This window comes from Gymnoscopelus microlampas (genome assembly GCF_963454915.1).
Source record: "Gymnoscopelus microlampas genome assembly, chromosome: 4".
NCBI classification, from domain to species: Eukaryota; Metazoa; Chordata; class Actinopteri; order Myctophiformes; family Myctophidae; genus Gymnoscopelus; species Gymnoscopelus microlampas.
This window is the reverse complement of record NC_139941.1, coordinates 17,596,122-17,609,307: the sequence shown is the minus strand read 5'-3', so window position 1 is coordinate 17,609,307 and position 13,186 is coordinate 17,596,122. Positions and strand designations below refer to the sequence as shown.

General features: G+C 40.9%; 1 protein-coding gene across 1 annotated transcript in view; it reads right to left on the bottom strand.

The window, feature by feature from the left end:
* Positions 1-335: 335 nt before the first annotated feature.
* Positions 336-13,186, bottom strand: part of LOC311043982 (coiled-coil domain-containing protein 60-like) — a gene marked incomplete at both ends in the record, with an annotated part of 52,995 nt that continues 40,144 nt past the window's right edge. Inside the window, 6 exons of the mRNA XM_084055405.1 lie at positions 336-404; positions 1,208-1,400; positions 2,678-2,860; positions 5,730-5,834; positions 6,866-6,970; positions 8,962-9,049. Of these exons, the coding sequence (XP_083911531.1) occupies positions 336-404; positions 1,208-1,400; positions 2,678-2,860; positions 5,730-5,834; positions 6,866-6,970; positions 8,962-9,049 (743 nt within the window). The remainder of the gene's footprint in view (positions 405-1,207; positions 1,401-2,677; positions 2,861-5,729; positions 5,835-6,865; positions 6,971-8,961; positions 9,050-13,186) is intronic.

Here is a 13,186-nt window from a genome sequence, read left to right as displayed (position 1 = left end):
CTATTTCTGAATGTTTTTTGAATTGGTACAAATATTTTGACTATAATGACATGCCCAAAATAGGGATTGATTACCAATCAATCATTTTATTAAATTATCGATAATTTTAACAATGGATAAAATCAATTTGTTCGATTCTCTGTTTCAATCCTAAATGTGTGTGTGTGTGTGTGTGTGTGTGTGTGTGTGTGTGTGTGTGTGTGTGTGTGTGTGTGTGTGTGTGTGTGTGTATGTGTGTGTGTGTGGTCCTCAGCCAGTGGGTTCCAGCCAGTCCAGAAGCTGCTGGAGGCGTGTCACCTGGTGGCCTGGGGGGCATCATGGGGGTCCCGGGAGGGTCAGGGTGACCCTGGAACACAGCCAGGCGTCGTACTCCTCTCTGGGCATCTGGACAACATGCTCCCGGGCAATCTGACACACACACACACACACACACACACACACACACACACACACACACACACACACACACACACACACACACACACACACACACACACACTCTAGTGGGCCAGTCTTTGTCGTCCTGTGTGCTATAGACTATTATAGTGCATTGGTTCTCAAAGTGGGGTCCGGCGTCCCCCAGGGGTCCTTGAGGGGTTATCAGGGGGTCCCCTGTAAAATGGGGCTATTCGAAAATTTCCGATCGTTGTGAGCTTGGGGATCGTCTATTTTCGGGAAGAAAAGACATCCCTGGCACAACATGTTTTCAAATGGGGGTCTGCGGACAAAGGAGGGTCCATGACATAAACCAGTTTGAGAACGACTGCTTTAGCTTCCTGTAATCTCCCTGCTGTTTGCTCCCGTTCCTGCCATTAAGAAAAGAAACGTGGACAATTTTCGTTTACAATGACATGCCAAAAATAGTTTTCTTTTGGGCACTTTTAGTGTATTTATTGTAAATTAACGGCCTACTTGATCATACTACAGCGTCACACGAAAACATGTTGACAGCCGTTAATATTCTTTTTCAGTACTCGCATCCAATGTCAGGATGTCAGGAGAAAGTCCGAGTGTATGTGTGTGTGTGTGCATGAGTGTGCGCGTGTGCGCATGGAAGGAGTGGGTGTTATTTGAGAACTCCTGCCTGTACCTCGATGGCCACACACATGTCAATGTGTACGTGTGCACGCGTGTGTGTCTGTGACGTGTGTGTGTGTGTGTGTGTGTGTGTGTGTGTGTGCGCGTGTGCGTGCGTGCGTGCCTGTACCTCGATGGCCACACACAGGTCAGGCAGGCAGAGCTCCCAGGGCTGCAGAGCACCCAGCACCCTGAGGAAGAGGTGGGGTCTCACCCTGGACAGCACCCGCTCCTCTGCAAATCCACTCAGCTTCCCCAGCACCCGGCTCACCGCTCGCTCCCTGCGCACCTCCTCCGGCAGACCGCTCAGCAGAGCGTCGAGCCTCGTAAAAAAAAAAAAAAGGATAAAAAGAGTGGAGTGTAATCTTGTTAGGATCACTTACTTAGGATTGAGCTCAGGGGCAATGAAATACTTTCATAATGCTGCGTCGTGCGTATCGTTGCTGTCGGACAGAAACCTCTTATCTCCATATTATTATTTTGTTTCGTAAATGAACGCCCTTAATGATCATACTACAGCGTCACACAAAAGCAGCAAAAGTAGCAGATCGACAAGCTCGAACCGCGGCGCGAAGCGACGCGGTTCGAGCTTGTGGATCTGCTACTTTTGCTGCTTTTGAGTTTGAATCCGGAAAAGGAACAGTTTTGGACACACAGGCGTATGAGGTTTCCACCCGACAGAAACAAACACGCACAGATTTTACTGAGCATCTGCGCAACACCTGTACTTGTAGACGCAGGCACGCATCTGCCTGCCACATGGGCATAGACACACTTGTGTCAACACACACACACACACACACACACACACACACACACACACACACACACACACACACACACACACACACACACACACACACACACACACACACACACACACACACACACACACACACACACACACACACACACACACAGGGTTCCCTTTGTTAAAAAAACAAACAAACAAAAAACATCGGGGGTGGATATTTTCTTAACCGAAAAGAAAAAAAAAAGCAGATCTACAAGCTCACAAAGTGTCGCATCGCGATGCCTTGCGAGCTTGTAGATCACAACATGGATCTGATACTTTTTGATGCTTTTGTGTGGCGCTGTTGTGTGATCAAGTGGGGGCATTAAATTACGAGAAAACACAAAAACATTCCAATATGGAGATTAGAGTTTTTTCTTATCAAAAGCAACAATATATCTAACCGATTAAGACCTGGAACGCATCTGTGTCACTTTAGATTTCTTTGGCTATTCAAAAATAGCAGATATACAAGCTCATAGCGCGGCACCGAGTGCCGCACTATGAGCTTGTAGATCTGCTATTTTTGAAAAATCTTGAAAACATTTTTTGGGGATTTTTTTCAAAAAACTTCAAATCATTTTTAAGAATCGCCTCAGGTCTTATGGGTTAATTCAGTCTGAGCAGAAGTCAGGATGAAACATATCCCCACCGACAATAAAAAATGAATGACCAGAGAGGGGATATCGTAAGCAGAAGTATGGACCCCCCCCCCCTAGCAGCAAATGTAACCCTGACCACACTGATACCCCTCCAACTCCACTCCACATTCCATTCCAGATAATATCCTTTGCAGGCCACACATACCAGGCTATGTGGTCGCTGGTATTGTTGTTATTGTTGTCGTTCACGGGCGTAGTAGTGCGAGCCCCTCCCCCCGGCCCCGGGGGGCTCGTGTCAGCCACAGATGTCACGTGGCGTGGGAGACGGCGGGCGGCGGTCACGTGACGCAGAGCCCGAAACTTCTGCAGGCCACTGTCCAACCTGTTTCTGTAAGAGTAGCAATACTACAATGTAGAGGTACTTTGTTACAGGTAAAAGGGCTGCATTCAGGATTTGACTTGAGTAAAAGCTCACGTTGAACGACGTTGCTGTCGGGCAGAAACCTCTTATCTACATACTTTTTATGTTTTTTCGTAAATTAACGCCCTGCTTGATCATACTAGCGTCACACAAAAGTATCAAAAGTAGCAGATCTACAAGCTCGAAATGCGGCGCAAAGTGACATGTTTTTAGCTTGTAGATGTGCTACTTATGCTGTTTTTGAATTTGAATCCTGAAAAGCAACAGTTTTGGACATTTTTTGGACAGTTTACCACCCGACAGAGACGATAATCAAATAGGGCTCAATGTATGTTTTGTATTAATTTACAAAGCCACTTTCAACTAATGTTTTCTAATAAGTTTTGTGGAGTAAAAAGTTAAATATTTGCCTCTAAAATGTAGTGGAGTAGAAGTATAACGTATTGAATAACACTAAAGTGAAGTAAAAGTGCCTTGAAATTGCACTTAAGTACAGTGCCTTGAGTACATGTACTTAGTTACTTTCCACCACAGAAAGTGAGGAAGACATGAGAGCTCACATTCTCCCCTCCAGACGTCTGTGTTTACCTTGCATCTGATGTGATCGTCTACACTCAGAACATTAACAGGACAGTGCCAACAGTGTTGTTATGTAAGCCACAAGAACCACTGTACTTGGCACAAATGTATAGCTCACACTCACAGCAGTGGAAGAAGTACTCCGATTCTTTACTTAACCCTTTAGTCTGGTTCTCAAACCTTTTCATGTCAAGGACCCCCAAAATGATATGTATATACACCCTGGAACCCCTCCCCCCCAAGGACCCCTGGGGGTCCCCACTTTGAGAACCACTGTCTCAGAGAACCTAACTTGAGTTACAACTGCACTTTGACCACTTTTTCTGTCTTCATCGAATCTCTTCGCCAAAAAATAGCATATCTACAAGCTCACAATGCGTCGCCTTATTGCGACACATTGTGAGCTATTTTTGACTAATGTTTCCCCTCCAGAATATGGACGCTGGGTAAGTGGTTCAGTAAATGTATCAATAGCACAATGTAGACAAGTACAAGTCCTCAGTTCAAAACTTTACTTAAAAGGGTAAAAGAACAAAAGTAATTTTTGGGAAAAGTTGGCATCAATTGCAATACCAAATGTAAATGTACCGGGTCATCATATCATTAGATTGTAATTAGTAATGTATTAATGTGTTAATCACTTTAATGTTGCAGCTGATACGGGCTGATTTATATTAATTTATGTGCTGCTGAGTAGCTTAACTTATAACATACTGTAACATGTCATCACATATGTCATAATTTATCAGTTCATGTATGTTCATTTGTAATAATAATCTAAATCTATAAAGTAAATAGTAACTATTAACTAAGGATAATAACAGTAGTGGAGTAAAAAGTACAATAATGTTTATACAATGTAGTGGAGTGTAGTATTAAGTATGAATACAATGGAAATACTTAAGTAAAGTGAAAGCAGCGCAAAATTGAAGTTCAGAACAGTACTAGAGTAAATGTACTTGGTTACTTTCCACCACTGGTAGCTCATATGCGTTCAGAGTCAAAGCAAAGCGAAAGGTCCAGTGGGGTTAAAGTCCATTGAGTCATATAGCTCAATAACATCATGTCAACACTGTAAACATTGCTAGAGTTAACTTAACTCTGAAGATGGAGCTGTGAATGTATTACTGCACTTTCTAGAAGCAACAATATTTATTCAGCTCACAGATTCTGGTGTAAACATGGTTCTAGCAGCTGAATCATGGATTTACAGTAACTACAGATTGGACATGGTACAATGTCAATATTTCACAATTAGTGTTTGAATTTTATTATGTGGATTGATAAACTGAAATGAACTGGACCAAACTGAAATTACTTGGCGTGACTTGGCATGTTGTGACATGATATGAGGGCTGCGACCATATATTTTTTACTTTACGATTATTCTATTGAATAATACTTGATTTTATCAAGTAATCGATTAAGCACTTATATGCTATAATTTGGCGCACAATGGTGTTGTGCAAATATAGTGCAAATAGCTGATTGTAGATTGGCTGTGATGCATCGTGAGATTGTAGAACAGCCCTATTTTCAGTTTTTTAACTTTTTGAAAAAATGTTGACTTTTCACCTATAATGACCAAAATAAGGATCTATTATGAATCGATTACTTTATTAACTTATCAAATATTCTCTAGTATTATTGATTAAACCGATTAGTTCGATTAACTGTTGCACCCTACATGACATGACATGACATGACATGACATGACATGACATGACATGACATGACATGACATGACATGACATGATTTGCACAGGGCAACAACTAAACCAAGTGAATATTTATGGGTGGCAGCTTTTGGCAGTTGCAGTGGTGCGGTCAGGGTTTGCAGCATTACATAATTCTATGATGTAGTCGTCTTTGAAAATGTTCAGCAAAGATGATATCAATACTATATTCCATAGGGTGTTTTACCTTCATGGAGGAGCAGGTGTCATGTTTGTGTAATGCTGATACAGAGTGAAACTCCTCGTCTTTCGTCCCTGTGGGCTACGTGTTTCCCAAACATAGGGTTGAGACACTAATATGGTTCGTGAAATAGTTTTGTTTTAAAATGTTCAAAAGATTTTCACAAATAAATGAAAACAGCACATCTACAAAGCTTGTAGACCGCCTATTTTCACTATTTTTGAAATTGGGTGTTAAGCGATTAATTCATAATGTATTTTTATACGTTTGGGTGCCAGGAAGACACCCCCAGTTGGGTCTCCAGTTCAAATATGATTATTTAGGTGATAGAGCAGCAGACCTGGCGTTTTGCTCCAGGACATCAGCGTAACTCTGCGCCATCTCCTCTGCTCTCTCCTCCAGGGCAGCTCTCACTTCCATCAGCATCATGGACGCCTTGTTGCTGCTGCATAGACCGTCAAAAAGATATGGACAGCGTCACGCCATTGGTTTCTACAGACCGTAAATTAGGCCTATTTTGCAGCGATTTCAAATCCGCCATCTTTCTATATCCGGTTGATATCCGGTCCGAAATGCAAACGGAAATTAATGCTATTGGCTGAAAGCGCAGCGAGGGCGGGTCTTCACTCTGTAGAACAAGTAGAAACCGTAGAAACATACTCTACTTTATCATTACTTTTAAAATAAATGTTACCATAATTTACCAAAACGCATATCATGGTGATTGACAGAAGACTTTAAACTAGCGACTGGAAGCATATGTTGAATAGAGCCTAATTGCTTCTGCAACCAGCAGGGGTGAAACAGCGGTGAAACAGCAAGACTACAGGCCATTTATATGAACTGCCAAACTTCCTATATAGCCTCAATTTACAAGCCGGATGCTAGCCCCTTGTTGCTGCTGATCAGTCCGCTGGCAGACGGCCGCGCCTGACAGTGCAGCTGGATAAGGAAGAACAACCACAGACAATAGATGGCATTTAGATGCCATTGTACTGTGGGTGTCACTCTCAAAAGAATCAATGTTATGTTCCACTGTACGTCACAAGAAGCTGCGCTTGTTCTTACTTCAAATGTCTTTGTAAAATAGCTTTGAGCTAATACATGGTAAAGTTCAGCTATTCACCGTGTGACATAGCTTTTGAATTATCGTCGCTGTCGGGAAGAAACCTCCTATCTCCATATTCTGTTTTTTTTTCTGGTAAATTGACGCCCTACTTGATCACACAACAGCGTCACGCGAAAGCATCAAAAGTAGCAGATCCACAAGTGTTTCGAGCTTGATCTGCTGCTTTTGCTACTTTTGAATTTGAATCCTGAAATGTAACAGTTTTGGACATATGAGGTTTCCATCCGACAGAGACCGTATCCAATACATGCAACACCTATATTTGTAAGCAATTCCTCCTCAGTACTCTCTGCAAGTTGCTCTGGGAAAAAAAAGAGTATCAGCTAAATGCAACGTTATAGATGCACCTCTTGGGCCGAGATCTCTCTGCCAGCTTGAGGCGAGACGCTTTGTCCAAGCTGTGAGGGAGGCGTTGGCGGTGCGGCTGGGCTTGTGGTCGTGGTGCTGCAAGGCTGGAACAAAAGAGCAATTTACTAGAACTGAGGTCATGTTTTCACTGGGCGCCAATCTGATCTGAAGACAAATGTCAGTTGTTAGTATTACTAGGAATATTTATGTTACAGTACCTCACACAAACACCAGCACTACTACTACTAGTACTACTAGTACTACTGCTACTGGCAATTTAGGAACACTGTCATTTTCTGCAATTATGTTGCATTCCAGGGTCAAAGGTAATAAAAAGCTAGCGGTTAGTGCAAGCTCATGATTAGAGTTCTGGGAGCTTAGAGAAAATGAATAACTGGACAGTGTAATCAGTCCATCCTGAGTATAGCAGTCAGGCACTGTGAACAGTTCAGATAAATACTGGGCAGTGATGAGGTACAGTAAAGTAGGACCCTACCAAAATAACCACTGTTATAGAACAGGACTATTCGTCCCGTCTCCTTCCCACCTCAAGGAATTAACCACAACCCTCGGCTCGCAACCTCCGCTCCACAAAATATTAACCTCCTCAAAACCCCCATGACCAAGCTACGTACCATAGGCGACTGGGCCTTCTGCTCGGCCGCCCCCCCCCCGACTGTGGAATGCCTCCCTGACCACCTGAGAGCATCACAGTCTGTTGATTCAGACTGTGAAGACTGAAGACCTACCTTTTTAACAAAGCGTTTTCTTTTTTTTGCTACACTGGTTTTACCTCTTGGCTTTATGCCCTGATGTTTTTGTTGTTTTGTTTCTGTTTCTTAGATCTTTTATAGTGGTGTGGTGTTTTTATGCAAATGCTTATTGTAGCACAAACAATTATTATTATTATTATTCCACTAGAGAGATCTGGTGACGTTTCATGTAACATTCCTGTCATTGCATTTCTTATCAGGCTTACAAATCTCGCTAAGCCAAAAAGAGATGGACGATGAATGGAGAGGGAGTTGGGTGCTAATTATAGAAGTCAAGATTAAAGGATTGTAAGTATAGGTTGGGGGGCTAAGCCCCGAGGGCCACCTGAAGGCAGGGCATAGCCCATTGACTACCACTGACTATGTGGACTTGACTCTACTGCCAACTATTTTCCAAAGTGCCGTTTTGTTCGATTTTAGAATAATTACTTGAAACTTGAAGTTGATAAACCCACCTTAAAAAGCTCTGCTTCTCTGGATATTTCTGTTACCTTTAAGAAGTCATGGAGGATGTTTGAAATGTATTTGTAACTCAATCTTTTGTACAGGGATTATCTTCTGCTAGCCTTTTCAAATCAATGCCAAGGACAATTTACGTCGTCTTGGTGTACAAATATAAGTTCAATCTCTACGTCGGAACAGATTTGTATATTTGAGTGCACATTTTCTTAATTTCATTATCTATAAGGTGTTTTGTGAATGGTGTTCAGTTAGTTGGGATGATTATGGCAGACATTTAACTTTTTTCGATTATTTGCGTTAAGCCTGCTTTATATTTCAGTGTATGATGGTGTCACTCACCGGAAATAGCTGATCTACAAGTTCACAATGTTTTGCGATGCAACGCATGGTGAGCTTGTAGACACCGTCATCTGACATCTATAAAATCACAAAACCTGTGTGTGTTTGTGTGTGTGTGTGTTTGTGTGTCAGTGTGTGTGTCTCTGTGTGTATAACGTTTCCGGGCATAACTTACGCAATGACTTATTGACCTCAAACTTGGCGTGTGGGCAGTGCTGAAGTGTGTCACGTTTGTGCTGTTGCACCAAAATAAGCGGTAGCGTGTACAACGGAATTCTATTAGAACGCCAAATATGGAGAACCCTGTCCACCCTATCTCCATATTTAGTAGATCGGTTGCATGGTAGTGGGAACCACACTGGCTACTCCAACAACAAGGACATTCCCAACTTGCATTGTTCCAGACTTGCATTTTAACAACTCAAATCTTGTAGTCGAGTCCCTGGAACCAGGGGGTCCTTGACATGCATTTGGGGGTCCTTGACATGAAAAGGTTTGAGAGCAACTGAATGAAGCAATACCTGTGTGTCATACTAGTGGTGGTGGAGCTGTGGGTGTAAAGCTCTCTCCTGACCCTCTGAAGGACTTCATCCAGAAGAGGATGAAGATCTAAGGACAGACACATCCACTGTTACATGAACCCAGCCAGTAGACAATAAAGACACACACACACACACACACACACACACACACACACACACACACACACACACACACACACACACACACACACACACACACACACACACACACACACACACACACACACACACACACTACAGTGCTCTAATCTAGAATACATACAGGCACAGTACACACATTTCACTGTGTGCTTATTCCGTGTATGTGTCAGTTTGTTATGCATGCTAAAATAACAGTAGGTTTGGTACATAATCCCATAATGCTGTACAAACAACTATTACTGTAATGCCAAAGGCTTGGACAAATTGTGTGTACAACAGTTATTACCAGGGGTGGAAAGTAACTAAGTACATTTACTCAAGTACTGTACAATTTGAGGTATTCTTTTTTTAGTACTGAGAGGCAATAGTACTTTTTACTCCACTACAATTATTAAAAAACTTTAGTTACAAGTTAGATTGAGTTGTAGATTTGTAGATTTAGATTATTAATACAAAACATACAGTGACAACTTAAGCCCTATTTTATACTGCAAACTAATTATTATATTGCTACTTCTACTTTGGACTTAAAGTAGAGTACTTCTTCCCCACCACTGGTTATTACACTTCAAGTGGTGTGATGTCAGTTCATCATGGTAGAACCTCTAATTCTGCCTTGAAATAAATGATCCCATAGCTCCTCCTGCTGTTCACATACTGCTACTACACCAGAGAGATGCATGGAGGGAGCGAGAGAGAGAGAGAGAGAGAGAGAGAGAGAGAGAGAGAGAGAGAGAGAGAGACTCTCACTCTCCCAGAGACAGAGAGAGTGGGAGAGTGAGAGAGAGAGAGAGAGAGAGAGAGAGAGCAGTAAGCATGAAACAGAATAAGAACAGGTAGAGAGATACAGTACGAATAAGATTAAAAAAAACTATAATACAAAAAAATCCAACAGACTTAGTCTGACCCTAGCCATCCTCACTTGGCTTGACTGAGTTAACAATGTATTTTCTATCAATAAATATAACACAATATATATTCTAGCAATAAATATAAGTATAATGTACAATCTGTCACAATAAATATGAACATACATCTATCTATCACCTATGAACACAATACAGTATATGTACAGACTATCCACAGTGGATATTAGGCTGATACTGCATAATGTACATTGTCAGCTGGCTTACAAGAGTGGTTCTATGGATATTATAATAAATACAATCTACAGTATCAGACCATCCATAACCACCGGAGTCCTATTTTATTGGCTACTTTGGCTATTTGAAAATAGCTGATCTACAAGTTCACACAGCTATTTAGGAAAACGTTTGAAATGGTTCTCAAAATCAGGTCTGGGGACCACCAGCTGTCCAAACAGATCCGTTACGGGTCTGTAACTCTGAGAGTGTACAACCAATTTGGTTAATTTGTACACACTCAGAGTTAAATAACTAAACACTGAGGAGTTTACAGTGTAGATACTAGATTGGGATTTAGTTTTTTAGTTCAGTGAACCTTTTCATTTCAAGGACCCCCAGTTTGAGACCATATCATTTTACCTCTTGGGACCCCAATCTACACCATAAAATCCTCAGTTTTAATTTAAAGCGGCTTTCTTTTTTATGAATAAAATGTAATTTTGTCCGATCTGTATGGTAGAGTATGTTAATAATACAATTATACAATTGGGGTGGTTGTTTTTTGTCTCCCTGCTCTTCTATTGAGACATTTAAATCGTGTCAAAGGTCATGCCTCACCTACAGACACAGGATCTGACACACAATTTGACCTGATGGTCAAGATTACATTTTTCCCCTGAGCAAGCAGGCCAGCTCTATAAATGTCAGCACACAACAAGAAATCGGGTTCAAATCCGCGATAGAAGAGCAAAGTTACGTAGTGCAGCTTTAACTAATAATAATAATACATTTGGACCCCTATCTGGTGGTGCTACATCCCAGCCTTTCCAACAACGGGCAAACGTGCCAGAGCGGATTATTGGATCAAGTATATAGGTCGTAGGTGACATGCAACAATGATAACACTATAAATCTTCATAAACCGTCCCGAGAGTACAAAGCACTCATTAAAATGTTAAATACTCGCCTCAATTACACGACTTCCATGAGCCGTGACAAAATTAATCACGGAGCAGCAAATCAGGCAGAGAGGCAGCATTTTGTTGCCGTCGAGCAGAAACCTTGTATCTCCATGTTTCAACTTTTTATATTTTTTACGTAAATGAATTTGCTACTTCGTCATACAAGAGGGTTGCACAAAAGCAGTGAAAATAGCAGATCTATAAGCTCAGCGTTGCACAAAAGTAGTGAAAATAGCAGATCTATAAGCTCAATCACGACACGTTGTGAGCTTCTAGATCGTCTATTTTCATTTTTTGAATTAAAAATAAATAATAATAATCAAAAAAGGAACGGTTGTGGACATACAAGGTTTCCACCCGACACTGACGATTTATTAAAACGTATGAGTGAGATTTCTTGCTGGGGAATATAGCTCATAAAAACCTACAGCCAAAAAACATTATGATGGCCAATAACTTCTGCAAATTGGCTGGCTTTAGATGGAATAAATATACTTTTTTTATTTTAATTATCCCAAATGAATGTTCTGGATTAGCTATCATGCTACTTGACAATTACTGAAGGGGGGAATTCAATAGAAAAGATAATTTGCATTATTGAAGCTTTTTACAGTTAGAGTTTCAAAGAGCTTTTTTTCTTCTCTGTTGTTGTTAGAGGAAAATCCTTCCTCGACCTTGTTCGCCGGGTAAAACCATTTAGGCCTACTCAAGTACCGCATTTAAGGACAACTTTGAGGTACTTTTACTTTACTTGCGTATTTCCATTTATCAATACTTTCTATACTTCTACTCCACTAAATCTCATAGGCAAATAATGTACTTTTTACTCCACTACAATTATTTGAAAGCTTTAGTTGTTAGTTACTTTGCAGATACTTCAGCTATTCAAAAACAAGCTCAGTTTATAGATCTGCTATTTAAAAAAACAAAACACATTTGACACATTTTGAAATAGCTTCAAAACGGTGTGTATGACTTAAAATGTTTGGTACTTTTAAGTACATTTTGATGCCAATACTTTTGTACTTTTACTCAAGTAAATCTTTGAATACTTGGTAAAATACAGAGTAATTTATTTTATAGTGGTATTGGTACTTGGAAATAAAGGACTTCTTCCACCAGTGGGTAAAACAGCAGTGTGGGGGCAGCAGGGTTGCATATCTCCAGTGGCCAATTTGTGAATGTGAAACATAACTCTGGGGATTAGCTGGAACGGTGGTTAATTGCTGTAAACCAATGAGGCTGAATGAACGCTTTGATTTTTGGACTTCTTTTATGATCACAAAGAACATGGAGAAGGGGGGGGGGGGGATAAGAGGCTATAAAGAAAAGGAGAAAAGCCTGACAATTATTATTCAGCAAGAGACAAGCAGTCTCGTCTTTCGTTAGCTCGAAACCCCAGCATCAGTATTGCGGGGAAAACATTCGCAGAAAATAGCAGATCTACAAGCTCACAGACACATTGTGAGCTTGTACATCGGCTATTTTCAGCAAAGATATTGAATGTAGAGCAAATTAAAAAAAACTGAAAAGTTACTAGTATAGAGCCCTGAGGGACTCCGGTCAATCAAGCATAGGGTAGAGCCGTCAAGCTCCTAACCAATAAGTAGCCTAATCACATTGTTTTTACTTCAAAAGTAAAAGTACAAAAGTATCAGTATCAAAATATACTTACAGTATCAATGTAAAAGTACAAATCTTTTTCAAAATGAAATAGCAGATCTACAAATGCACGTTGATCTACAAGCTTGTAGATTGGCTATTTTCGGCGAAGAGATTTGGTGTAGAGGGAATAAAAGAGAGGGCCAAGTACAGACCCCTGGGGGACCCCATTAAAGGAAGCATATGGTTTAAGCTAGATTCATGGATTGCCACCCTGTTACTATTACTATCCATCGCACTTTTTTATAATAAGGCACTGAACTCAGGGAAATTAATGGTAAATTAACTGTCAACCAGTTTGCTTATCAATTATTGGACTCACTGGTAACTTTAAAACTGCTGCAATATGCAATA